Raw genomic sequence first — 26,515 nt, forward strand, 5'->3', positions numbered from 1 at the left:
TTAATCTTCTACAACACAACCATTGGATAGTTACAACTTACACAAAAACATCATGTCATATCATCCAAGAACAATTCAGAAATTATCATTTTGGCTGCTTTATCACATGTGAAACAAATTTAATTTCAAGTTGGTCCTCAATCAGAGGGACATGTAAACATAGTGGTCTGTAACAAATTCTAAGTAAAGAAAACAAAATCTACACAGTCCTTAACGTGGTTATTAGTTCAATCATCTGACCTTCTAGGACTTTGTGTAACTGTGAAAGTGTTTCATAAACTTCAGTGAAGCTATATATATATGTATTGGTTATATAGAAATGTGTCATATAGTTTATCATATACCAATCATAATATAGTTATAATTGTAACTGTATTACAATGTTATATCACTTTGTTTAACTACATTGTAATATAGTTATAACTGTAACTGTATTACAATGTTATATCACTTTGTTTAACTACATTGTAATATAGTTATAACTGTAACTGTATTACAATGTTATATCACTTTGTTTAACTACATTGTAATATAGTTATAACTGTAACTGTATTACAATGTTTATATCTACATTGTAATATAGTTATAACTTGTTTAACTAACTACATTGTAATATAGTTATAACTGTAATATGTTATATCACTTTGTTTAACTACATTGTAATATAGTTATAATTGTAACTGTATTACAATTTTATATCTATCTTGTTTAACTATAAGGTAATACCGTTATGTCTGTTTTACAATGTCATATCATAATGTTTAACTACATTTTAAACCTTAAAAGCAAAAAGCAAAAATCTCTCAATTTCATGAAATTATAAGCTTACATCAGTTACTTTTGTAAAGTTAAAACCTTAAAACATTGGGAAAATTGATATAATAAAAAATAACAAAACATCACTACAAAGAATAACAATAGGCCCAAGGGGCCTTAACGGTCACCAGAGGAATATATGTCAATAATCTGGGGATTTTAAAATGTTGCAAAAATGTAACAACACTTGTGCAGGACCGTGTGTAAAACATCTGTACCAAGTCTGAACATGATCCACCCAGTGGTTCTTGAGAGGAAGTCCAAAATGTCTTAGCCAAACAGAGGCAAGGGTTGCACATTTATATAAAGCAAATCATGTTTTCATTTACAAGTTGAAATATATCTTAGTAGATACATGTATAGCTAAAGTATACAAAAAATCAGATCAATTTCAAGTCTATCCACAATCTTTTCCTTGCCTAATACAATAAGGCATCCAACTAAAAAAACTCCCATAAAACAATGTGAAAAAATCTTGTGGTACTTCTGAGACAGGAATATATATGTATAAAGGCTGAGAAATGTAGTGTTACCACAGTTATTGAACCATATTATACATGTAGCTCATTTTTTTCTCGCCTATATGGTTGTCATAAACACACAACACGTCTTTATTAAAGATTAATATGTAACAACTATCAGAAGGGCTAATTTTGGACCAGTTATTTTTATTCTCACAAACTTTGCCGTTCTTTCCCTTAAGATCATCTATATGAAGTTACACTTTTGGTTCAAGACAACAAGATTTGCTAAGATTTAACAAATTCTACCCCTTTCTGCCCATTAAATATGCCCCCATTGAGGCCACACCTTTTTCTATTGTAAACTTAAAGAAGCTTACTTTACCTAATTTTACTCCTTTTTTACCCCCACCTGGGGCCCCTATTGCAGCCATTACTTTTTTCCCCAAACTAAATGTGTCTTATTACACAGATGCTTTGTGCTTAGTGTGGTTGTAACCCAAAAACATGGTCAATGCCATTAAAACCCATTTTCAAAAAAAAATCTAATTGACCCCTTTTTGCCACCCATGTGGCCCCAGAACCCCTCAGACACTTTTTTTCAACTCAAAGTCACATGTTCTTCACGTGAGGACTCTATATACTAAATTTGGTTCAAATCCACCAACTTTGAATTTTGACTCCTTTTTAGTGCCCCCTGGAGGGCCTGTTTCTGACCCAATTTTTTTCTAATTCACAAACTTTGTAGACCTTGCTCTAAGAATCATTCATTATGAATTTTAGGAAAATCTGACCGTTGGTTCATGAGAAGAAGATTTTTAAAGATTTACCTAATTTTACCCCCTTTTCCCCCCTCCTGGGCCCCTATTGGGGCCATGCCCTTTTTCTTCGCAAACTTGAAGCGGCTTCCCATGGGGATGCTTTGTGCCAAGTTTGGTCAAAATCCATTGACTAGTTCTTGAGAAGAAGTCGAATATGTGAAAAGTTAACAACGCACGGCTCAGGTGACCTAATAAAATGCCAAAAATAATGTACAAAAATTAGATCTTAAAAATAATATCACTGGCATGACATTTTGATGAACTCTTTGTAAATGACATTGGTAATTTTTGCCAATGTTTTGATCAAGTTCATTATATTATGAAAATAAAAATTTGATATCCTTATGAAGAACAATAGATATCACAAATGCATTGGTAAAATCTGTGATTTCAGATATTGGCTAGATAGATCAAAGCTCAAGGTTGCAGTTGTCCAGAATATAAATACTGAATTCCAAGGTACTGTAAATGGGGATCTTTGTGGACTCAATGACAATCTGACATCTACCAACAACAAAACAACAGACAAAAGGCAGCTGTTTTTTCTATCGATAATAAAACAGTATTTGATAATTAACAACCCAACATTTTCAGTGCTACTGCAAACCAGTTAGGTCCCAGTTCTAGGATTGAAGCGACTCTAGGGTGTGCTCTCTCAATCTGATCACAATATGAAATGGCCTTGTCTAGTAAAGACTGATCATGGTCATAGATCTCCAGCACTCCTTTGGCTATGTTGACAACACTGTCTGACCATCCCCTTGTCTCAGTATTTAGGGGGAACAGCTCTGGCACCAGTGTCTTAAGCATCCACATGACGACAAAAGCTGCTACCAAAACGTTTTCTATTTCCATAGCAACTTTGTTTCCTGTAAAATGAATATTTTACACAATGAAACAATAAGCTATTCGTTGATTTAGCTAATTGAATTCTGATCCAAAAACTTAATCCTCAATCTTATTCACAATGTTTTATTTATGACATGAGCCTTAAACTAGAACCTACTACATGTCTTTGTTATAAAAGAAACTAATTGTTTGCATTATTTCTCTCTATCCTATCCAAAGAATCTGTCTTAAACCAACAAGGAACAGAACACCAAAAAACAATATCATAAAAAAATTATTTGTTTGTGTAATCACATTTTGTTAAATTCCAAACATTGATTGAGTAAATCACCTAATGACTTGAGTCCCGCAGTGTTCAGAGTCTCCATACAGGCCGTCAAATCAATGAAGAGCTCTTTCTCCACCTGGCTTCTGGTCCAACCTCCAAGCTGATATACAAACAAGTTGTTTTTATCTGTGTTACAATACTTCACTGGCTGTATCTTCTATAATATTAGTGGTATTTCAGCCACATCTCAGGTTTTTGGACATGGAGAAGATAAATGTTTCCTACGTGTGGAGTAACACTTCACATACCTGTAGTATGCTGCTAGGCTACAGAAAACTTCTCTAGGACAATTGAGCCTAGTAAACCAGAGGCCCAATGTGATGCATTGAAATCAATAATGACATCTGTTACATACATAAATGGCATCGAATTATTCTGGAAATATCATCACTTGCAATAAAATTGTCTCATTACCACAATAGTATACCTAGATCTCAATCAGATATTCTTTTTATCACACAATGTGCCCAATTCATTTTTGTGATTCTTCACACAACAATGATCAGTATCCAATGAAACTTACCAGCATCTACCAACTACAACAATGTCAAGTGCTTGTACACTATTTCTATATTTACTAGCTATAAATTTCTTCAGCTTCTAATAACTACAAACTACGTCAGCTTCTAATAACTACAAACTACGTCAGCTTCTAATAACAACAAACTACGTCAACTACAAACTACGTCAGCTTCTAATAACAACAAACTACGTCAACTACAAACTACGTCAGCTTCTAATAACAACAAACTACGTCAACTACAAACTACGTCAGCTTCTTATAACAACAAACTACTTCAGCTTCTAATAACAACAAACTACGTCAACTACAAACTACGTCAGCTTCTAATAACTACAAACTACTCAACCTCTATCAGGTACAGAGTACTTCAATTTCTTCAAACTACAAACCATTCCAGCCTTTTCAGGCTAGAATCTACTCCAACCTCTTCCAACTACAAACTACTCCAACCTCCTCCAACTACAAACTACTCAAACCTCTTCCAACTACAAACTACTCAAACCTCCCCAACTACAAACTACTCAAACCTTCCCAACTACAATCTAGTCAAACCACTTCCAACTACAAACTACTCAAACCACTTCCAACTACAAACTAGTCAAACCACTTCCAACTACAAACTACTCAAACCACTTCCAACTACAAACTAGTCAAACCACTTCCAACTACAAACTACTCAAACCTTCCCAACTACAAACTACTCAAACCTTCCCAACTACAAACTACTCAAACCACTTCCAACTACAAACTACTCCAACCTCCCCAACTACAAACTACTCCAACCTCTTCCAACTACAAACTACTCAAACCTCCCCAACTACAAACTACTCCAACCTCCCCAACTACAAACTACTCCAACCTCCCCAACTACAAACTACTCCAACCTCCCCAACTACAAACTAGTCAAACCACTTCCAACTACAAACTACTCAAACCTTCCCAACTACAAACTAGTCAAACCTCTTCCAACTACAAACTGGTCAAACCACTTCCAACTACAAACTACTCAAACCACTTCCAACTACAAACTACTCAAACCACTTCCAACTACAAACTAGTCAAACCACTTCCAACTACAAACTACTCAAACCTTCCCAACTACAAACTAGTCAAACCTTCCCAACTACAAACTAGTCAAACCTCCCCAGTTCTTCAACCTCTTCCACCTGCCAACTACTTTTCAGTATTCACTAGCTAAATAGAGAATACATGGTCAGTGTCTTAAAATATCAGCTGTGTTTCAGCGAGGATGAAGTAATACAAGAGTAGCAAGCCTCTGGCGAGCAACTTTTGTCTTTCAGTCTTGAGCCAAAATGTGGATTATATTTAAAGACAATGATCATGTATTCTATTTATCCTGAAACACTGAATGAAAATCAGACAATCTAAACTTAAGAAGTTTTGTTGTTCTATCTTTGTTTATCTGTCCTTGATGTTACGCTGAATTTTGTCTGATGGCGTACACCAAAATAATTGCTCTACATAGAAATGTTGTTCAAAACTTTTATGAATTTTTGTAAATAAACGTATTCATAACAACATGTTAAATAGCTTATTTCAACACTTATTTATATCATCAAATGTAATTTTAAAATAAATTCATAAAGTAATTCTATTGAATTATGGTATGTGCTAAAATAAAGCTGTTTTCCGTCACTGCCGAATGCAACACAAATATAAGTGGCAGGTGTATTCTGACAAAAGGAGTGCCAGTTGTAGGCTAAATACCATTACAGCATCTAATCATATTCATATCAACAAATTGCATTTATATGGCATGGATATACAAGGGTGTAAAAAAAATACTCCATAATCGTTCCTGTATGTGTCATAGTTGTCTGGACACCAGGTGTGTTCTGAGGGGCATGTACTTACTCTATTTTGAAGTGCTTTAAGAGTGTCAAGGTCTTTTTTACTCAGGTTTTTCAATGCTGCCTTAGCAACTGTTGGCATTATTGTCCCAACATCTGAAATATCTATGAAAAAGAACAAACAACATTTTTATTGGCATCATTCTTACAAAATCACATCTGATTGGTCATAGATCAATGTTACAGGGCCAAAGGTCACACATCACAACTTTCGAAATGAATATTTGTGTCATAATTCCACCCTGTAACATGTCAGTTTCCAATCCTTGTCAAACTCACCCTGTAACATGTCAGTTTCCAATCCTTGTCAAACTCGACCTGTAACATGTCAGTTTCCAATCCTTGTCAAACTCACCCTGTAACATGTCAGTTTCCAATCCTTGTCAAACTCGACCTGTAACTTGTCAGTGTCCAATCCTTGTCAAACTCGACCTGTAACTTGTCAGTGTCCAATCCTTGTCAAACTCACCCTGTAACATGTCAGTTTCCAATCCTTGTCAAACTCACCCTGTAATTGGTCAGTTTCAAACCCTGATCAAACTCAACCTGTAATAGGTCAGTTTCAAACCCTGATCAAACTCACCCTGTAATTGGTCAGTTTCAAACCCTAATCAAACTCACCCTGTAATATATCAGTTTCAAACCCTGATCAAACTCACCCTGTAATAGGTCAGTTTCAAACCCTGATCAAACTCACCCTGTAATAGGTCAGTTTCAAACCCTGATCAAACTCACCCTCTCATATGTCAGTTTCCAATCCTTGTCAAACTCACCCTGTAACATGTCAGTTTCCAATCCTTGTCAAACACCCTGTAACATGTCAGTTTCCAATCCTTGTCAAACTCACCCTGTAACATGTCAGTGTCCAATCCTTGTCAAACACCCTGTAACATGTCAGTGTCCAATCCTTGTCAAACACCCTGTAACATGTCAGTGTCCAATCCTTGTCAAACTCACCCTGTAACATGTCAGTTTCAAACCCTGATCAAACTCACCCTGTAATAGGTCATTTTCAAACCCTGATCAAACTCACCCTGTAATATGTCAGTTTCCAATCTTTGTCAAACTCACCCTGTAATGTGTCAGTTTCCAATCCTTGTCAAACTCACATTGTAATTGGTCAGTTTCAAACCCTTATCAAACTCACCCTGTAATATGTCAGTTTCACACCCTGATCAAACTCACCCTGTAATATGTCAGTTTCCAATCCTTGTCAAACCCACCCTGTAATATGTCAGTTTCACACCCTGATCAAACTCACCCTGTAATAGGTCATTTTCAAACCCTGATCAAACTCACCCTGTAATTGGTCATTTTCAAACCCTGATCAAACTCACCCTGTAATTGGTCATTTTCAAACCCTGATCAAACTCACCCTGTAATTGGTCATTTTCAAACCCTGATCAAACTCACCCTGTAATTGGTCATTTTCAAACCCTGATCAAACTCACCCTGTAATAGGTCATTTTCAAACCCTGATCAAACTCACCCTGTAATATGTCAGTTTCCAATCTTTGTCAAACTCACCCTGTAATGTGTCAGTTTCCAATCCTTGTCAAACTCACATTGTAATTGGTCAGTTTCAAACCCTTATCAAACTCACCCTGTAATATGTCAGTTTCACACCCTGATCAAACTCACCCTGTAATATGTCAGTTTCACACCCTGATCAAACTCACCCTGTAATATGTCAGTTTCAAACCCTGATCAAACTCACCCTGTGATATGTCAGTTTCCAATCCTTGTCAAACCCACCCTGTAATATGTCAGTTTCACACCCTGATCAAATTCACCCTGTTATATGTCAGTTTCACAACCTGATCAAACTCACCCTGTAATATGTCAGTCTCAATGCCTGCTCGTCTTCGAAGTTTCTGAAACCTATCATCATCTACATGAAGACCTCTACTACGCTCCGCGGACCCATACCCATAAGTCTGTTTTGAACCAGCATCTAAGGAAAAACAAAACAACAGAAATACTCAAAAGGTTGTTTACCCAATCATAATTAGTGAATGTCACAGATAAAAAAAAAGACATATCCTCACTGCCAACTTGTGACAATGTCATCCATGCCAATGATTTCTGTATTTTACAACTCGGCACCAATTGTTAGGGCCAATTATCTAACTCCACTTCAGACTCCAGATATAAATAACCTAATGATAATAATAATGGGCCAATCTCTGTTTTACCCATTTTATCTAAGATACTGGAAAGGCATGTACATACCCATTTTATCTAAGATACTGGAAAGGCATGTACATACCCATTTTATCTAAGATACTGGAAAGGCATGTACAAACACAAGCTCATTGTCTCATCAAAGGCTTATACATTCCTATCTTCCCATTCAAGGTAGAATGAAGTTTTACAACTCATGTATTTTTCCCCATTTTATTTATTGCTGTACTGTATGGTCTGGATGTGATGCAAATCATATGGGTAAATTATATAAAGCCCAGAAACAGGCAGAAAGAGTTATACTTAATGTGCCATATGATACACCTTCCTCTGATATGTCTTCTGTTTTAAAATGGATTCCAACTGAAAAATATTTTAAATTCAAGAGAATATGTTTGTTTTACAAATGTATTCATGGATTGGTGCCAGATTACTTAAGCCACAATATCAAACTTGCTAATGATGAACACAGAAGATGTATCAGGTTCTCCGTGGCAAATAATGTTATTGTTCCTAAGCACAGAACTACATTTTACTCAAAACAATTTTTTATATCTGGTGCTCAGGACTGGAATAGTCTATCCAGTCTGTTAAAAGACATTCAAAATTTTAATTCTTTTAGAGACCAACTAGTTCATTACTTTTGAAATTCTTAACTGTTCTTTTTCATGCAAAATTTTCCTTCTTTAATCTATGCTATATTAGCGTATATCCTGGTAATTTTTACTTTTTGCTATGTTAGCATATATGTATCTATGGCTTAAAGCCATTAATTGACAAATCAAATTAGCACAAATATGTGTTTGTGCTATCTGTGATAACCTTAATTAATATTTACTGTGATATGTTATAATGTCTTTCACTATGATATTTTGTATGTATTTTAGTATCTGATTGTGATATCATGTTTTACTAACGAAGTAATATTTAACTAACTTGAGGACCATGTGGTAGATTAGCCTTTGGATAAACATGTATTATCCTCTTTAAAAAAAGTCTATTATTATTATTATTATCATTATTATTAAAAAACAAAGTAAACAGCAGTTCATATAGCTGTAACCCCAACATCCTTGTTCAACAGTGTAATTACTATTTTAAACACCTTCTATAACCCTCACCACAACAACCGTATTCTTAGATTAATGTAAACTAAATATACTGATCAAGTGATCAAGTGTGACATTTGACCCTTCAACTCTGACTGAATACCATTAAATATGATGTAGATCTCAAGCGCTCTGATATAATATTGAGAATAGTGTACTAATATGGGATACCTTAATGAACACTTGTTTATGCTACATTACATGGATGAATGATTATACACAGAATGTTGTGGTTATACTTCCCGTCCATCAGGCAAACCCCAATGTGACCGTGAGATATCTCATACACAAGGGACCATGAGATATCTCATACATAAGGGACCATGAGATATCTCATACACAAGGGACCATAAGTATCTCATACACAAGGGACCATGAAATATCTCATACACAAGGGACCATAAGTATCTCATACATAAGGGACCATGAGATATCTCATACACAAGGGACCATGAAATATCTCATACACAAGGGACCATAAGTATCTCATACATAGGGACCATGAGATATCTCATACACAGGGGACCATGAGATATCTCATACACAATGGACCATGAGATATCTCATACACAAAGGATGGTGAGATGTCTCATACACAAGGGACCATGAGATATCTCATACACAAGGGACCATGAGATATCTCATACACAATGGACCATGAGATATCTCATACACAAAGGATGGTGAGATGTCTCATACATAAGGGACCATGTAATATCTCATACACAAGGGACCATGAGATATCTCATACACAGGGGACCATGAGATATCTCATACACAAGGGACTGTGAGACATCTCATACACAAGGGACCATGAGATATCTCATACACAGGGGACCATGAGATATCTCATACACAAGGGACTGTGAGACATCTCATACACAAGGGACCATGAGATTTCTCATACACAGGGGACCATGAGATATCTCATACACAAGGGACTGTGAGATGTCTCATACACAAGGGACCATGAGATATCTCATACACAAGGGACCATGAGATATCTCATACACAATGGACCATGAGATATCTCATACACAAAGGATGGTGAGATGTCTCATACATAAGGGACCATGTAATATCTCATACACAAGGGACCATGAGATATCTCATACACAGGGGACCATGAGATATCTCATACACAAGGGACTGTGAGACATCTCATACACAAGGGACCATGAGATATCTCATACACAGGGGACCATGAGATATCTCATACACAAGGGACTGTGAGACATCTCATACACAAGGGACCATGAGATTTCTCATACACAGGGGACCATGAGATATCTCATACACAAGGGACTGTGAGACATCTCATACACAAGGGACCGTGAGATATCTCATACACAAGGGACCGTGAGATATCTCATACACAAGGGACTGTGAGATATCTCATACACAGGGGACCATGAGATATCTCATACACAAGGGACCGTGAGATATCTCAGATAAGGGACCATTCAGGTGCCGAATTAAAATGTTCCACCATATCCGAGAGATAGAACTGTGTTAGTTTACAGTGTGTGTGACATTTTGACTCTGTGAAAATTTGACAATTAATATGTTGAACCGTAATTTACAATTTAGCTCTCCTTTTCTCGATGTAAAATTGTTCTGAAGATGGTAGACCTAACCAACCGAAGCATGTCAAGGAATACTATAAAGTTAGGGAATCCCTGGTGTTAATGCTCCATCCTTTATCTACTTGTCCTTGGTATGAAGTTTCAATACATCAGATTGTCTGGAAAATCAGTCTACGATTAAATCTTTATCAAACATATTTACTTTAACATGATTACATTGATGTAAAACTTACCTTCCATACAAAAAGTACGGACATCTGTTAAATCAGGTCTTTCTCTAGCCACAGCCGTCCTAAGTCTGCGTGGTAAATCCTTCATGGAAACAAAACACATAATGGATTGAGAATCACCTTCAGTATATGTATAATATGGTTATTATGATTTCTATGTTGTAATTACAGTCAGATTTCCATTATTTGTTATTATAGAAAACACTGTTAAATATTTTATTTATCGCTTGTTTTGTGTGATGTTCTATCAGGCTTTTAAATTGGCCAATCTTACAAAATAGAATGGGTACCCTGTTCCAATTTGATGAAATTTTTTGTGTGTTATTTTCATTGCAATGAAAATATGTTTTAATGATTTGAAATTTCTCCACATGTCATGGGAGTGATCTTCATTAATAACAATTATAACATTATTCTATATTCAAAAGCCAAACTCGCAATGAATAAATTCATCTCAAGTCTGTACAGCTATTACATCTCTTAACATGTATATCTAGTTAACATGATGTCCTCCAGTCGATATATCTCTGTATCTAGTTCATCTGATGTCTGTCTAGAGCTGATATATCTCTATATCTAGGTAAAATGATGTCTGTCTACAGCTGATATATCTGTATCTAGTTCATCTGATGTCTGTCTACAGCCGATATAGCTCTGTATCTAGTTCATCTGATGTCTGTCTACAGCTGATATATCTATATATCTAGGTAAAATGATGTCTGTCTACAGCTGATATATCTGTATCTTGTTCATCTGGTGTCTGTCTACAGCCGATATATCTCTGTATCTAGTTCATCTGATGTCTGTTTACAGCTGACATATCTCTATATCTAGTTCATCTGATGTCTGTCTACAGCTGATATATCTCTGTATCTAGTTCATCTGATGTCTGTCTACAGCTGACATATCTCTATATCTAATTCATCTGATGTCTGTCTACAGCCGATATATCTCTGTATCTAGTTCATCTGATGTCTGTTTACAGCTGATATATCTCTGTATCTAGTTCATCTGATGTCTGTCTATAGCCGATATATCTGTGTATCTAGTTCATCTGATGTCTGTCTACAGCCGATATATCTCTGTATCTAGTTCATCTGATGTTTGTCTAGAGCTGATATCTCTGTATCTAGTTCATCTGATGTCTGTCTACAGCTGATATATCTCTGTATCTAGTTCATCTGATGTCTGTCTACAGCCGATATATCTCTGTATCTAGTTCATCTGATGTCTGTCTACAGCCGATATATCTCTGTATCTAGTTCATCTGATGTCTGTCTATAGCAGATATATCTCTGTATCTAGTTCATCTGATGTCTGTCTATAGCCGATATATCTGTGTATCTAGTTCATCTGATGTCTGTCTATAGCCGATATAGCTCTGTATCTAGTTCATCTGATGTCTGTCTATAGCAGATATAGCTCTGTATCTAGTTCATCTGATGTCTGTCTATAGCAGATATATCTCTGTATCTAGTTCATCTGATGTCTGTCTATAGCAGATATATCTCTGTATCTAGTTCATCTGATGTCTGTCTACAGCCGATATATCTCTGTATCTAGTTCATCTGATGTCTGTCTACAGCCGATATATCTCTGTATCTAGTTCATCTGATGTCTGTCTACAGCCGATATATCTCTGTATCTAGTTCATCTGATGTCTGTCTATAGCAGATATATCTCTGTATCTAGTTCATCTGATGTCTGTCTATAGCCGATATATCTGTGTATCTAGTTCATCTGATGTCTGTCTACAGCTGATATATCTCTGTATCTAGTTCATCTGATGTCTGTCTACAGCTGATATATCTCTGTATCTAGTTCATCTGATGTCTGTTTACAGCTGACATATCTCTATATCTAGTTCATCTGATGTCTGTCTAGAGCTGATATATCTCTGTATCTAGTTCATCTGATGTCTGTTTACAGCTGACATATCTCTATATCTAGTTCATCTGATGTCTGTCTAGAGCTGATATATCTCTGTATCTAGTTCATCTGATGTCTGTCTACAGCTGATATATCTCTATATCTAGTTCATCTGATGTCTGTCTACAGCCGATATAGCTCTGTATCTAGTTCATCTAATGTCTGTCTACAGCCGATATATCTCTGTATCTAGTTCATCTGATGTCTGTTTACAGCTGATATATCTCTGTATCTAGTTCATCTGATGTCTGTCTACAGCTGATATATCTCTGTATCTAGTTCATCTCATGTCTGTCTACAGCTGATATATCTCTGTATCTAGTTCATCTGATGTCTGTCTACAGCTGATATATCTGTATCTAGTTCATCTGATGTCTGTCTACAGCCGATATATCTCTGTATCTAGTTCATCTGATGTCTGTCTAGAGCTGATATATCTTCTGTATCTAGTTCATCTGATGTCTGTCTACAGCCGATATATCTCTGTATCTAGTTCATCTGATGTCTGTCTACAGCCGATATATCTCTGTATCTAGTTCATCTGATGTCTGTCTAGAGCTGATATATCTTCTGTATCTAGTTCATCTGATGTCTGTCTACAGCTGATATATCTCTGTATCTAGTTCATCTGATGTCTGTTTACAGCTGATATATCTCTGTATCTAGTTCATCTGATGTCTGTCTAGAGCTGATATATCTCTGTATCTAGTTCATTTGATGTCTGTCTACAGCTGATATATCTCTGTATCTAGTTCATCTGATGTCTGTCTACAGCTGATATATCTCTGTATCTAGTTCATCTGATGTCTGTCTAGAGCTGATATAGCTCTGTATCTAGTTCATCTGATGTCTGTCTACAGCCGATATATCTCTGTATCTAGTTCATCTGATGTCTGTCTACAGCCGATATATCTCTGTATCTAGTTCATCTGATGTCTGTCTACAGCTGATATATCTCTGTATCTAGTTCATCTGATGTCTGTCTACAGCCGATATATCTCTGTATCTAGTTCATCTGATGTCTGTCTACAGCCGATATATCTCTGTATCTAGTTCATCTGATGTCTGTCTACAGCTGATATATCTCTGTATCTAGTTCATCTGATGTCTGTCTAGAGCTGATATATCTCTGTATCTAGTTCATTTGATGTCTGTCTACAGCTGATATATCTCTGTATCTAGTTCATCTGATGTCTGTCTACAGCTGATATATCTCTGTATCTAGTTCATCTGATGTCTGTCTACAGCTGATATATCTCTGTATCTAGTTCATCTGATGTCTGTCTAGAGCTGATATATCTCTGTATCTAGTTCATCTGATGTCTGTTTACAGCTGATATATCTCTGTATCTAGTTCATCTGATGTCTGTCTAGAGCTGATATATCTCTGTATCTAGTTCATCTGATGTCTGTCTACAGCTGATATATCTCTGTATCTAGTTCATCTGATGTCTGTCTACAGCTGATATATCTCTGTATCTAGTTCATCTGATGTCTGTCTAGAGCTGATATATCTCTGTATCTAGTTCATCTGATGTCTGTCTAGAGCTGATATATCTCTGTATCTAGTTCATCTGATGTCTGTCTACAGCTGATATATCTCTGTATCTAGTTCATCTGATGTCTGTCTACAGCTGATATATCTCTGTATCTAGTTCATCTGATGTCTGTCTAGAGCTGATATATCTCTGTATCTAGTTCATCTGATGTCTGTCTACAGCTGATATATCTCTGTATCTAGTTCATTTGATGTCTGTCTACAGCTGATATATCTCTGTATCTAGTTCATCTGATGTCTGTCTACAGCTGATATATCTCTGTATCTAGTTCATCTGATGTCTGTCTAGAGCTGATATATCTCTGTATCTAGTTCATCTGATGTCTGTCTAGAGCTGATATATCTCTGTATCTAGTTCATCTGATGTCTGTCTAGAGCTGATATATCTCTGTATCTAGTTCATTTGATGTCTGTCTACAGCTGATATATCTGTGTATCTAGTTCATCTGATGTCTGTCTACAGCTGATATATCTCTGTATCTAGTTCATCTGATGTCTGTCTACAGCTGATATATCTCTGTATCTAGTTCATCTGATGTCTGTCTACAGCTGATATATCTCTGTATCTAGTTCATCTGATGTCTGTCTGATATAGCTGATATATCTCTGTATCTAGTTCATCTGATGTCTGTCTAGAGCTGATATATCTCTGTATCTAGTTCATTTGATGTCTGTCTACAGCCGATATATCTCTGTATCTAGTTCATCTGATGTCTGTCTAGAGCTGATATATCTCTGTATCTAGTTCATCTGATGTCTGTCTACAGCCGATATATCTGTGTATCTAGTTCATCTGATGTCTGTCTAGAGCTGATATATCTCTGTATCTAGTTCATCTGATGACTTTCTCAGGTGGATCTAGATTATCATATCAATAAAAGTGTTTTGATAAACAAGGTAAACATTCAACTGAGCATGTGATAGATAGGGTAACTACTCACCACTGACTCATCTTTAAACACTGCAGACATTTTTTTCTTTCTGAATTTCTTGTTCTCATCCTGTATTAGTCAAATAAACCATAGTGATTATACCTTTACAATTACACCACAGGTAATGTATTTCTTTCTTTTAGTACATAAAATGCTGTTTTCTTATAGACCAGCAATGGGTGTTTTCTTATCGAAGCAACAATGGGAGTTTTCTTACAGTCATACAGAACAAGCAATGGGTGTTTTCTTACAATACCAGCAATGGGTGTTTTCTTACAGTACCAGCAATGGGTGTTTTCTTACAGTACCAGCAATGGGTGTTTTCTTATCGAAGCAACAATGGGTGTTTTCTTACAGTACCAACAATGGGTGTTGTCTTACAGTACCAGCAATGGGTGTTTTCTTATCGAAGCAACAATGGGTGTTTTCTTACAGTACCAGCAATGGGTGTTTTCTTACAGTACCAGCAATGGGTGTTTTCTTATCGAAGCAACAATGGGTGTTTTCTTACAGTACCAACAATGGGTGTTGTCTTACAGTACCAGCAATGGGTGTTTTCTTATCGAAGCAACAATGGGTGTTTTCTTACAGTACTAACAATGAGTGTTTTCTTACAGTACCAGCAATGGGTGTTTTCTTACAGTACCAGCAATGGGTGTTTTCTTACAGTACCAGCAATGGGTGTTTTCTTAAAGTACCAGCAACGGTGTTTTCTTACAGTACCAGCAATGGGTGTTTTCTTACAGTACAAACAATCAGTGTTTTCGTACAGTACCAACAATGGGTGTTTTCTTACAGTACCAACAATGGGTGTTTTCTTACAGTACCAACAATGGGTGTTTATTTACAGTACCAACAATGGGTGTTTACTTACAGTACCAACAATGAGTGTTTTCTTACAGTACCAACAATGGGTGTTTACTTACAGTACCAACAATGAGTGTTTTCTTACAGTACCAACAATGGGTGTTTACTTACAGTACCAACAATCAGTGTTTACTTACAGTACCAACAATGGGTGTTTACTTACAGTACCAACAATGAGTGTTTTCTTACAGTACCAACAATGGGTGTTTTCTTACAGTACCAACAATGGGTGTTTATTTACAGTACCAGCAATGGGTTTTTTTCATACAGAACCAGCAATGGGTGTTTTCTTATCGAAGCAACAATGGGCGTTTTCTTACAGTACCAACAATGGGTGTTTTCTTACAGTACCAACAATGAGTGTTTTCTTACAGTACCAACAATGAGTGTTTTCTTACAGTACCAGCAATGGGTGTTTTCTTACAGTACCAACAATGAGTGTTTTCTTACAGTACCAACAATGAGTGTTTTCTTACAGTACCAGCAATGGGTGTTTTCTTACAGTACCAACAATGAGTGTTTTCTTACAGTACCAACAATGAGTGTTTTCTTACAGTACCAGCAATGGGTGTTTTCTTACAGTACCAGCAACGGGTGTTCTCTTACAGTACCAGCAATGGGTGTTTTCTTACAGTACCAACAATGGGTGTTTTCTTATCGAAGCTACAATGGGTGTTTTCTTACAGTACCAGCAACGGGTGTTTTCTTACAGTACCAGCAATGGGTGTTTTCTTACAGTACCAGCAATGGGTGTTTTCTTATTGCAGCAACAATGGGTGTTTTCTTACAGTACCAACAATGGGTGTTTTCTTACAGTACCAACAATGGGTGTACCAACAATGGGTGTCTCTAACAGTACCAACAATGAGTGTTTTCTTACAGTACCAGCAATGGGTGTTTTCTTACAGTACCAGCAATGGGTGTTTTCTTACAGTGCCAGCAATGGGTGTTTTCTTACAGTACCAGCAATTGGTGTTTTCTTATCGAAGCTACAATGGGTGTTTTCTTACAGTACCAACAATGGGTGTTTTCTTACAGTACCAACAATGAGTGTTTTCTTACAGTACCAACAATGAGTGTTTTCTTACAGTACCAACAATGAGTGTTTTCTTACAGTACCAGCAATGGGTGTTTTCTTAAAGTACCAGCAATGGGTGTTTTCTTAAAGTACCAGCAACGGGTGTTTTCATACAGTACCAGCAATGGGTGTTTTCTTACAGTACCAACAATGAGTGTTTACTTACAGTACCAGCAATGGGTGTTTTCTTATCGAAGCAACAATGGGCGTTTTCTTACAGTACCAGCAATGGGTGTTTTCTTATCGAAGCAACAATGGGCGTTTTCTTACAGTACCAACAATGGGTGTTTTCTTACAGTACCAACAATGGGTGTTTTCTTACAGTACCAACAATGAGTGTTTTCTTACAGTGCCAGCAATGAGCGTTTTCTTACAGTACCAACAATGGGTGTTTTCTTAAAGTACCAGCAATGAGCGTTTTCTTACAGTACCAGCAACAGGTGTTTTCTTACAGTACCAGCAATGGGTGTTTTCTTACAGTACCAACAATGAGTGTTTTCGTACAGTACCAACAATGGGTGTTTTCTTACAGTACCAACAATGGGTGTTTACTTACAGTACCAACAATGGGTGTTTACTTACAGTAACAACAATGAGTGTTTTCTTACAGTACCAACAATGGGTGTTTTCTTACAGTACCAACAATGGGTGTTTACTTATAGTACCAACAATGGGTGTTTACTTACAGTACCAACAACAATATATAGTACCAGCAATGAGTATTTTCTTACGGTGCCAATACTGGGTGTTTTTCTTCAAATGAAATACTTTCTGATTCCAAAATCTGAAATTTATAAACTTAAACAAAGGAACTATTTATTATGATATCCTCTTTGAATGCAGAAATTAAATTGTAACATAAGATAAGGATCTTGGCACCCATTATATTATCTTTTATCAATTGGGTTTATATTAAAAGTCTCTTTTGCCCTTCTTTCCTCTAATTTGCCCTTTAGTCAGTTATTTTGTTTTCCCAATCTAATCTAAAATTGATCATACACAACCAGGGACCAATGGTAGCCTATGTATGAAATTGAAATTTGTCAAATCCAACATGGCAACCTTAAGTCATTTTGTTATTCAATCAGTCTTTCAATTAATGATGCATAACCAGTATGTATATGAGAGGCCTCTATCAAACAAGGTATTCTCAAGAAATAGCGATAATAAACTTTTTCAGATCTGTAGTAACATTGAAATTGTTTACAACATTAGGACCCCAGGGAATCTTAATGTAAAATCTTAGTAAAATCCGACAATAACACACAAAAACTGTCAAAATTCAAGACTGATGCATGTTGGCAATTTATTTGCATTAGTTCCCAAATTTGCCCTGCCCAATGAAAGATTCAGGGTAGTTCATCTATGAAATATCAGAAAAATCCATTCATTGTTTCTCAAGAAATAGGATGGTTTAAAGACAAGCAAATGAACCACAGACCCCAGATGAAGGACTCTTTGAACAGCTGTCCAATTGATGATAAGAAGCTAACAAGAGATCCCAGAGGGATCTTGGCGCCCACCATTTGAGGATCTGTTTTCAGTTCTTGAAGATTTGTTTTTTTTTTTTGTTTGTTTGTTACAGGTGTTGTAAATGTTCATGAACTGGTCTTCACTGAATGTACTCAATGATGGCACAAGATATTTTTATTAAGCACCTATTAGCAAATATCATTTGAAAAAGATCCTAAAGTATTATTAGATAGCAGTCAGTTACAGGTGGATAATGGACAATATGCTTGTGCTGTATTACTGTCGACATCCAAGATGGCTGTCTGTGGGCCACCTTGATTTCAAATCGGTCCAAAAAAGGTACAATGCACAACTAGGGACAAAGGGAAACCAATATCTATAAAATATCAGAAGGATCCATCCAGGACTTCCTCAGATATAGCAGTAACAAGATTTTACTCTCAAAATTCAAGATGGCTGCCTGTCAGCCATATTGATTTCGGATCAGTCCAAAAAGGTATAATGCACAACTTGGAACCAAAGGGAACCTGCATATGAAATTTGAGAAAGATCCATCCAGTACTTTCCAAGAAATAGCAGTAACAAACTTATACTTCCAAAATCCAAGATGGCCACCTGTCGGCCATCTTGAATTCGAATCAGTCCAAAAAAGGTACAATGCACAACTAGGGACAAAGGGGAAACTGCATATGAAATTTGAGAAAGATCCATCCAGTACTTTTCCAGAAATAGCGGTAACAAACTTTTACTTCCAAAATCCAAGATGGCCACCTGTCTGCCATCTTCAATGGGAATCAGTTCAAAAAAGGTACAATGCACAACTAGGGACCAAGGGGAACCTGCATATGAAATTTGAGAAAGATCCATCCAGTACTTTTCCAGAAATAGCGGTAACAAGAATTGTTTACGGACGGACGGACCGGACGCCTAGACGGACGGACGACGGACCACGGACGCAGGGTGATTTTAATTAACCCACCATCTATTAGATGGTGGGCTAAAAATGTGTTAATATGACTTTTTCTCTGTGTCAGTTAAAACTGTAAACTGAGGTCAGTATACTGGAAGATTTTCCTTACATTTACATGTCAAGTGTACAGACATGTGTACAAAGAAGAATAAATATAAACATTGTTTTACATACCAATACACTTAGAGATATCAGGTCTTCTGTAGACTTTCCACCTCTATTGGCTGATGATAAAGGCCTTGCAGATTGCTGAGATTGGCCAAAACAATGCGATAATCCTTCAGTCACCGGAGAGGAGACTCTGTCCAATAAGCATTCATCAGCTCCTGAGAATCTATTACATATGGAAGTCTGTCTTGAAGATCTCCCATGCTGTGGAGAAGGGGGAGGTGGTGCTGCGGGTGTAAAAGCCAACCTAGACTTTCGAGCACGTTGGGTACATTGTGTTGCAGGTGTAAAAGCCATGGCAGACTTTCGATGGGGGGGAGGTGGGGGAGGTGGTGTTGCGGATGTAAAAGCCACGGCAGACTTTGGAGGTGGGGGAATTGGTGTTGCAGGTGTAAAAGCCATGGCAGACTTTGGAGGTGGGGGAGGTGGGGGAGGTGGGGGAGGTGATGTTGCGGATGTAAAAGCTACGGCAGACTTCGGAGGTGGGGGAGGTGGTGTTCCGGGTGTAAATGCCATGGCAGTCTTTGGAGGTGGGGGAGGTGGTGCTGCGGGTGTAAAAGCTAACGCAGACTTTGGAGGTGGGGGAATTGGTGTTGCAGGTGTAAAAGCCATGGCAGACTTTCGATGGGGGGGAATGGGTGGTCCGGATGTAAAAGTCTTGGCAGATTTTGGAGGTGGGGGAATTGGTGTTGCAGGTGTAAAAGCCATGGCAGACTTTGGAGGTGGGGGAGGTGGTGTTGCGGATGTAAAAGCCACGGCAGACTTTGGAGGTGGGGGAGGTGGTGCTGCTGATGTAAAAGCCATGGCAGACTTCGGAGGTGGGGGAGGTGGTGCTGTGGGTGTAAAAGCCATGGCAGACTTTTGACGGGGGGAAATTGGTGGTCCGGATGTAAAATCCTTGGCAGACTTTGGAGGTGGGGAAATTGGTGTTGCAGATAAATACCTGCAATAGAGAAACAACAATATATTTCTAAAAATACATACAGGAGTTTTCATTTCCAAATGCTGTATCTGGTCTGATCTAGTTTGACTGTTCCAATGCTGTATCTGATCTGATCTAGTTTGACTGTCCCAATGCTGTCCCAATGCTGTATCTGATCTGATCTAGTTTGACTGTTCCAATGCTGTATCTGATCTGATCTAGTTTGACTGTCCCAATGCTGTATCTGATCTGATCTAGTTTGACTGTCCCAATGCTGTATCTGATCTGATCTAATTTGACTGTTCCAATGCTGTATCTGATCTGATCTAGTTTCACTGTTCCAATGCTGTATCTGATCTAGTTTCACTGTTCCAATGCTGTATCTGATCTGATCTAGTTTCACTGTTCCAATGCTGTATCTGATCTGATCTAGTTTGACTGTTCCAATGCTGTATCTGATCTGATCTAGTTTGACTGTTCCAATGCTGTATCTGATCTAGTTTGACTGTTCCAATGTTGTATCTGATCTAGTTTGACTGTTCCAATACTGTATCTGATCTGATCTAGTTTCACTATTTCAATGCTGTATCTGATCTGATCTAGTTTGACTGTTCCAATGCTGTATCTGTTCTGATCTAGTTTTACTGTTCCAATGCTGTATCTGATCTGATCTAGTTTGACTGTACCAATGTTGTATCAGATTTAATGTAGTTTGACTGTTCCAATGCTGTATCTGATCTGATCTAGTTTGACTTTTCCAATGCTGTATCTGATCTGATCTAGTTTGACTTTTCCAATGCTGTATCTGATCTGATTTAGTTTGACTGTTCCAATACTGTATCTGATCTTATTTAGATTCACTGTTCCAATGCTGTATCTGTTCTGATCTAGTTTGACTGTTCCAATGTTGTATCTGATCTAGTTTGACTGTCCCAATGCTGTATCTGTTCTGATCTAGTTTGACTGTTCCAACGTTGTATCTGATCTAGTTTGACTGTCCCAATGCTGTATCTGATCTGATCTAGTTTGACTGTTCCAATGCTGTATCTGATCTGATCTAGTTTGACTGTTCCAATGCTGTATCTGATCTGATCTAGTTTGACTGTTCCAATGCTGTATCTGATCTGATCTAGTTTGACTGTTCCAATGCTGTATCTGATCTAGTTTGACTGTTCCAATGCTGTATCTGATCTGATCTAGTTTGACTGTTCCAATGCTGTATCTGATCTAGTTTGACTGTTCCAATGCTGTATCTGATCTGATCTAGTTTGACTGTTCCAATGCTGTATCTGATCTGATCTAGTTTGACTGTTCCAAATCTGATTGTATCTGTTCTGATCTAGTTTGACTGTTCCAATGCTGTATTTGATCTGATCTAGTTTGTTCCAATGCTGTATCTGATCTGATCTAGTTTGACTGTTCCAACATTGTATCTGATCTAGTTTGACTGTCCCATTGCTGTATCTGATCTGATCTAGTTTGACTGTCCAAATGCTGTATCTGATCTGATCTAGTTTGACTGTTCCAATGCTGTATCTGATCTGATCTAGTTTGACTGTTCCAATGCTGTATCTGATCTGATCTAGTTTGACTGTTCAAACGTTGTATCTGATCTAGTTTGACTGTTCCAATGTTGTATCAGATCTAGTTTGACTGTTCCAATGTTGTATCTGATCTAGTTTGACTGTACCAATGTTGTATCAGATTTGATCTAGTTTGACTGTTCCAATGCTGTATCTGTTCTGATCTAGTTTGACTGTTCCAATGTTGTATCAGATCTAGTTTGACTGTCCCAATGCTGTATCTGTTCTAGTTTGACTGTTCCAATGCTGTATCTGTTTGACTGTTCCAATGTATGCTGTATCTGTATCTAGTTTGACTGTTCCAATGCTGCATCTGTTCTGATCTATGCTGTATCTGATCTGATCTAGTTTGACTGTACCAATGTTGTATCAGATTTGATCTAGTTTGACTGTTCCAATGCTGTATCTGTTCTGATCTAGTTTGAGTGTTCCAATGCTGTATCTGATCTAGTTTGACTGTTCCAATGCTGTATCTGATCTGATCTAGTTTGACTGTTCCAATGCTGTATCTGTTCTGATCTAGTTTGACTGTTCCAATGCTGTATCTGATCTAGTTTGACTGTACCAATGTTGTATCAGATTTGATCTAGTTTGACTGTTCCAATGCTGTATCTGATCTAGTTTGATTGTCCCAATGCTGTATCTGATCTGATCTAGTTTGACTCCAATGCTGTATCTGATCTAGTTTGACTGTTCCAATGCTGTATCTGATCTGATCTAGTTTGACTGTTCCCAATCTGATCTAGTTTCACTGTCCCAATGCTGTATCTGATCTAGTTTGACTGTCCCAATGCTGTATCTGATCTGATCTAGTTTAACTGTTCCAATGTTGTATCTGATCTGATCTAGTTTGACTGTCCCAATGCTGTATCTGATCTAGTTTAACTGTTCCAATGTTGTATCTGATCTGATCTAGTTTGACTGTCCCAATGCTGTATCTGATCTAGTTTGACTGTTCCAATGCTGTATCTGATCTGATCTGTATCTGATCTGATCTAGTGTATCTGATCTAGTTTGACTTTTCCAATGCTGTATCTGATCTGATTTAGTTTGACTGTTCCAATACTGTATCTGATCTTATTTAGATTCACTGTTCCAATGCTGTATCTGTTCTGATCTAGTTTGACTGTTCCAATGCTGTATTTGATCTGATCTAGTTTGTTCCAATGCTGTATCTGATCTGATCTAGTTTGACTGTTCCAACATTGTATCTGATCTGATGTAGTTTGACTGTTCCAATGCTGTATCTGATCTAGTTTGACTGTTCCAATGTTGTATCTGATCTAGTTTGACTGTTCCAATACTGTATCTGATCTAGTTTGACTGTTCCAATGCTGTATCTGATCTAGTTTCACTGTTCCAAAGCTGTATCTGATCTGATCTAGTTTGACTGTTCCAATGCTGTATCTGATCTGATCTAGTTTGACTGTTCCAATGCTGTATCTGTTCTGATCTAGTTTTACTGTTCCAATGCTGTATCTGATCTAGTTTGACTGTTCCAATGCTGTTCCAATGCTGTATCTGATCTAGTTTGACTGTTCCAATGCTGTATCTGATCTGATCTAGTTTAACTGTTCCAATGCTGTATCTGATCTGATCTAGTTTGACTGTACCAATGTTGTATCAGATTTAATGTAGTTTGACTGTTCCAAAGCTGTATCTGATCTGATCTAGTTTCACTGTCCCAATACTGTATCTGATCTGATCTAGTTTGACTTTTCCAATGCTGTATCTGATCTGATCTAGTTTGACTTTTCCAATGCTGTATCTGATCTGATCTAGTTTGACTGTTCCAATACTGTATCTGATCTGATCTAGTTTCACTATTTCAATGCTGTATCTGATCTGATCTAGTTTGACTGTTCCAACTATTTCAATGCTGTATCTGATCTGATCTAGTTTGACTGTTCCAATGCTGTATCTGTTCTGATCTAGTTTGACTGTCCCAATGCTGTATCTGATCTGATCTAGTTTCACTGTCCCAATACTGTATCTGATCTGATCTAGTTTGACTTTTCCAATGCTGTATCTGATCTGATCTAATTTGACTGTTCCAATGCTGTATCTGATCTGATCTGATCTAGTTTCACTGTTTCAAAGCTGTATCTGATCTCATCTAGTTTGACTATTTCAATGCTGTATCTGATCTGATCTAGTTTGACTGTTCCAATGCTGTATCTGTTCTGATCTAGTTTGACTGTTCCAATGCTGTATCTGATCTAGTGAACTGTTCCAATGCTGTATCTGATCTGATCTAGTTTGACTGTTCCAATGCTGTATCTGATCTAGTTTGACTGTTCCAATGCTGTATCTGATCTAGTTTGACTGTTCCAATGCTGTATCTGATCTGATCTAGTTTGACTGTTCCAATGCTGTATCTGATCTGATCTAGTTTGACTGTTCCAATGCTGTATCTGATCTAGTTTGACTGTTCCAATGTTGTATCTGATCTGATCTAGTTTGACTGTCCCAATGCTGTATCTGATCTAGTTTGACTGTTCCAATGCTGTATCTGATCTGATCTAGTTTCACTGTTCCAATGCTGTATCTGATCTAGTTTGACTGTTCCAATACTGTATCTGATCTGATCTAGTTTGACTGTTCCAATGCTGTATCTGATCTGATCTAGTTTCACTGTTCCAATGCTGTATCTGATCTAGTTTGAGTGTTCCAATGCTGTATCTGATCTGATCTAGTTTCACTGTTCCAATGCTGTATCTGATCTGATCTAGTTTCACTGTTCCAATGCTGTATCTGATCTAGTTTGACTGTTCCAATACTGTATCTGATCTGATCTAGTTTCACTGTTCCAACGTTGTATCTGATCTAGTTTGATTGTCCCAATGCTGTATCTAATCTGATCTAGTTTCACTGTCCCAATGCTGTATTTGATCTGATCTAGTTTGACTTTTCCAATGCTGTATCTGATCTGATCTAGTTTGACTTTTCCAATGCTGTATCTGATCCAACATTGTATCTGATCTAGTTTGACTGTTCCAATGCTGTATCTGATCTAGTTTGACTGTTCCAATGCTGTATCTGTTCTGATCTATATTCACTGTTCCACCGTTGTATCTGATCTAGTTTGACTGTCCCAATGCTGTATCTGATCTGATCTAGTTTTGACTTCTTCAACCAAACACATTAACTGTATCTGATCTAGTTTGACTGTTCCAATGAACTCTGAATATCATTTTTCCAATGTCTGTCATCTGATCTAGTTTAACACACTGTCCAATGCTGTATCTGATCTGATCTAGTTTCACTGTCCCAATGCTGTATTTGATCTGATCTAGTTTGACTTTTCCAATGCTGTATCTGATCTGATCTAGTTCAACTGTTCCAATGCTGTATCTGATCAAGTATATATCTAGATACAGATTGTTGCCATAATTGTATCTATCTAGGCTTCTTCAGCAGAATTTTTTAATATTAGAAATACTAAAAGCAATAACAATTATTCCTGTAATTTTGTACGATGAGGAGGTGTTTTGACTTATGCTGTTGCTATAACTGTGTTCCTATAGAACATTGCACTGTCTTCACTGAAATCTCTTCCAAAAAGTCTATAATACTTTGGCTGCACTTTGATAAGGTTTCACAAGTGGCTAATCTGAAACTATATTTACTAACATATTTTGGTTATTTGAGTCATTCCTTTAAGACCACATGTATCTGACAATGGTTATATACTGATACAGATTAACTATACACCTGTTTCACATCCATATGCTGTAACAGATTAACATAATGCTAGATCCCTAGACAGTAATCCAAATTATATCTTTGGTAATAATACACTAGTTAATACAGATTAACAAGCTGTATAACTGGTACATCCTGTTATTTTGTAACACAGATTAATACTAGGATCCCTAGGGGTAATAATGCTGTGGTTATATCTGTAAACAGATTAACATACTGGTTATATCATTAACATACTAGATCCCTAGGGGTAATAATACACTCCTGGTTATATCTGTAACAGATTAACATACTAGATCCCTAGGGGTAATAATACACTCCAGGTTATATCTGTAAACAGATTAACATACTAGATCCCTAGGGGTAATAATACACTCCTGGTTATATCTGTAACCAGTAATAATAACACTCCTGGTTATATCTAAACAGAACATACTAGACAATAACACTCCTGGTTAACTGTGTACAACTAGATCCCTAGGGGTAATAATACACTCCTGGTTATATCTGTAAACAGATTAACATACTAGATCCCTAGGGGTAATAATACAC

The 26,515-nt window shown here is 37.1% G+C and overlaps 1 protein-coding gene across 1 annotated transcript in view; it reads right to left on the reverse strand.

Annotated features, from left to right (window-relative positions):
- Positions 1 to 732: 732 nt before the first annotated feature.
- LOC132545763 (uncharacterized) overlaps positions 733 to 26,515 on the reverse strand; it is a 44,955-nt gene continuing 19,172 nt past the window's right edge. Inside the window, exons 8-14 of the mRNA XM_060209452.1 lie at positions 19,760 to 20,696; positions 15,207 to 15,266; positions 10,782 to 10,860; positions 7,501 to 7,623; positions 5,674 to 5,774; positions 3,279 to 3,375; positions 733 to 2,967 (exon numbers count right to left, since the gene is read on the reverse strand). Coding sequence (XP_060065435.1) covers positions 2,672 to 2,967; positions 3,279 to 3,375; positions 5,674 to 5,774; positions 7,501 to 7,623; positions 10,782 to 10,860; positions 15,207 to 15,266; positions 19,760 to 20,696 — 1,693 coding nt within the window. The 3' untranslated portion in view covers positions 733 to 2,671. The remainder of the gene's footprint in view (positions 2,968 to 3,278; positions 3,376 to 5,673; positions 5,775 to 7,500; positions 7,624 to 10,781; positions 10,861 to 15,206; positions 15,267 to 19,759; positions 20,697 to 26,515) is intronic.

The sequence above is a fragment of the Ylistrum balloti genome, unplaced genomic scaffold (assembly GCF_031769215.1).
Source record: "Ylistrum balloti isolate Yb309-2 unplaced genomic scaffold, AGI_CSIRO_Ybal_v1 Utg369856, whole genome shotgun sequence".
NCBI classification, from domain to species: Eukaryota; Metazoa; Mollusca; class Bivalvia; order Pectinida; family Pectinidae; genus Ylistrum; species Ylistrum balloti.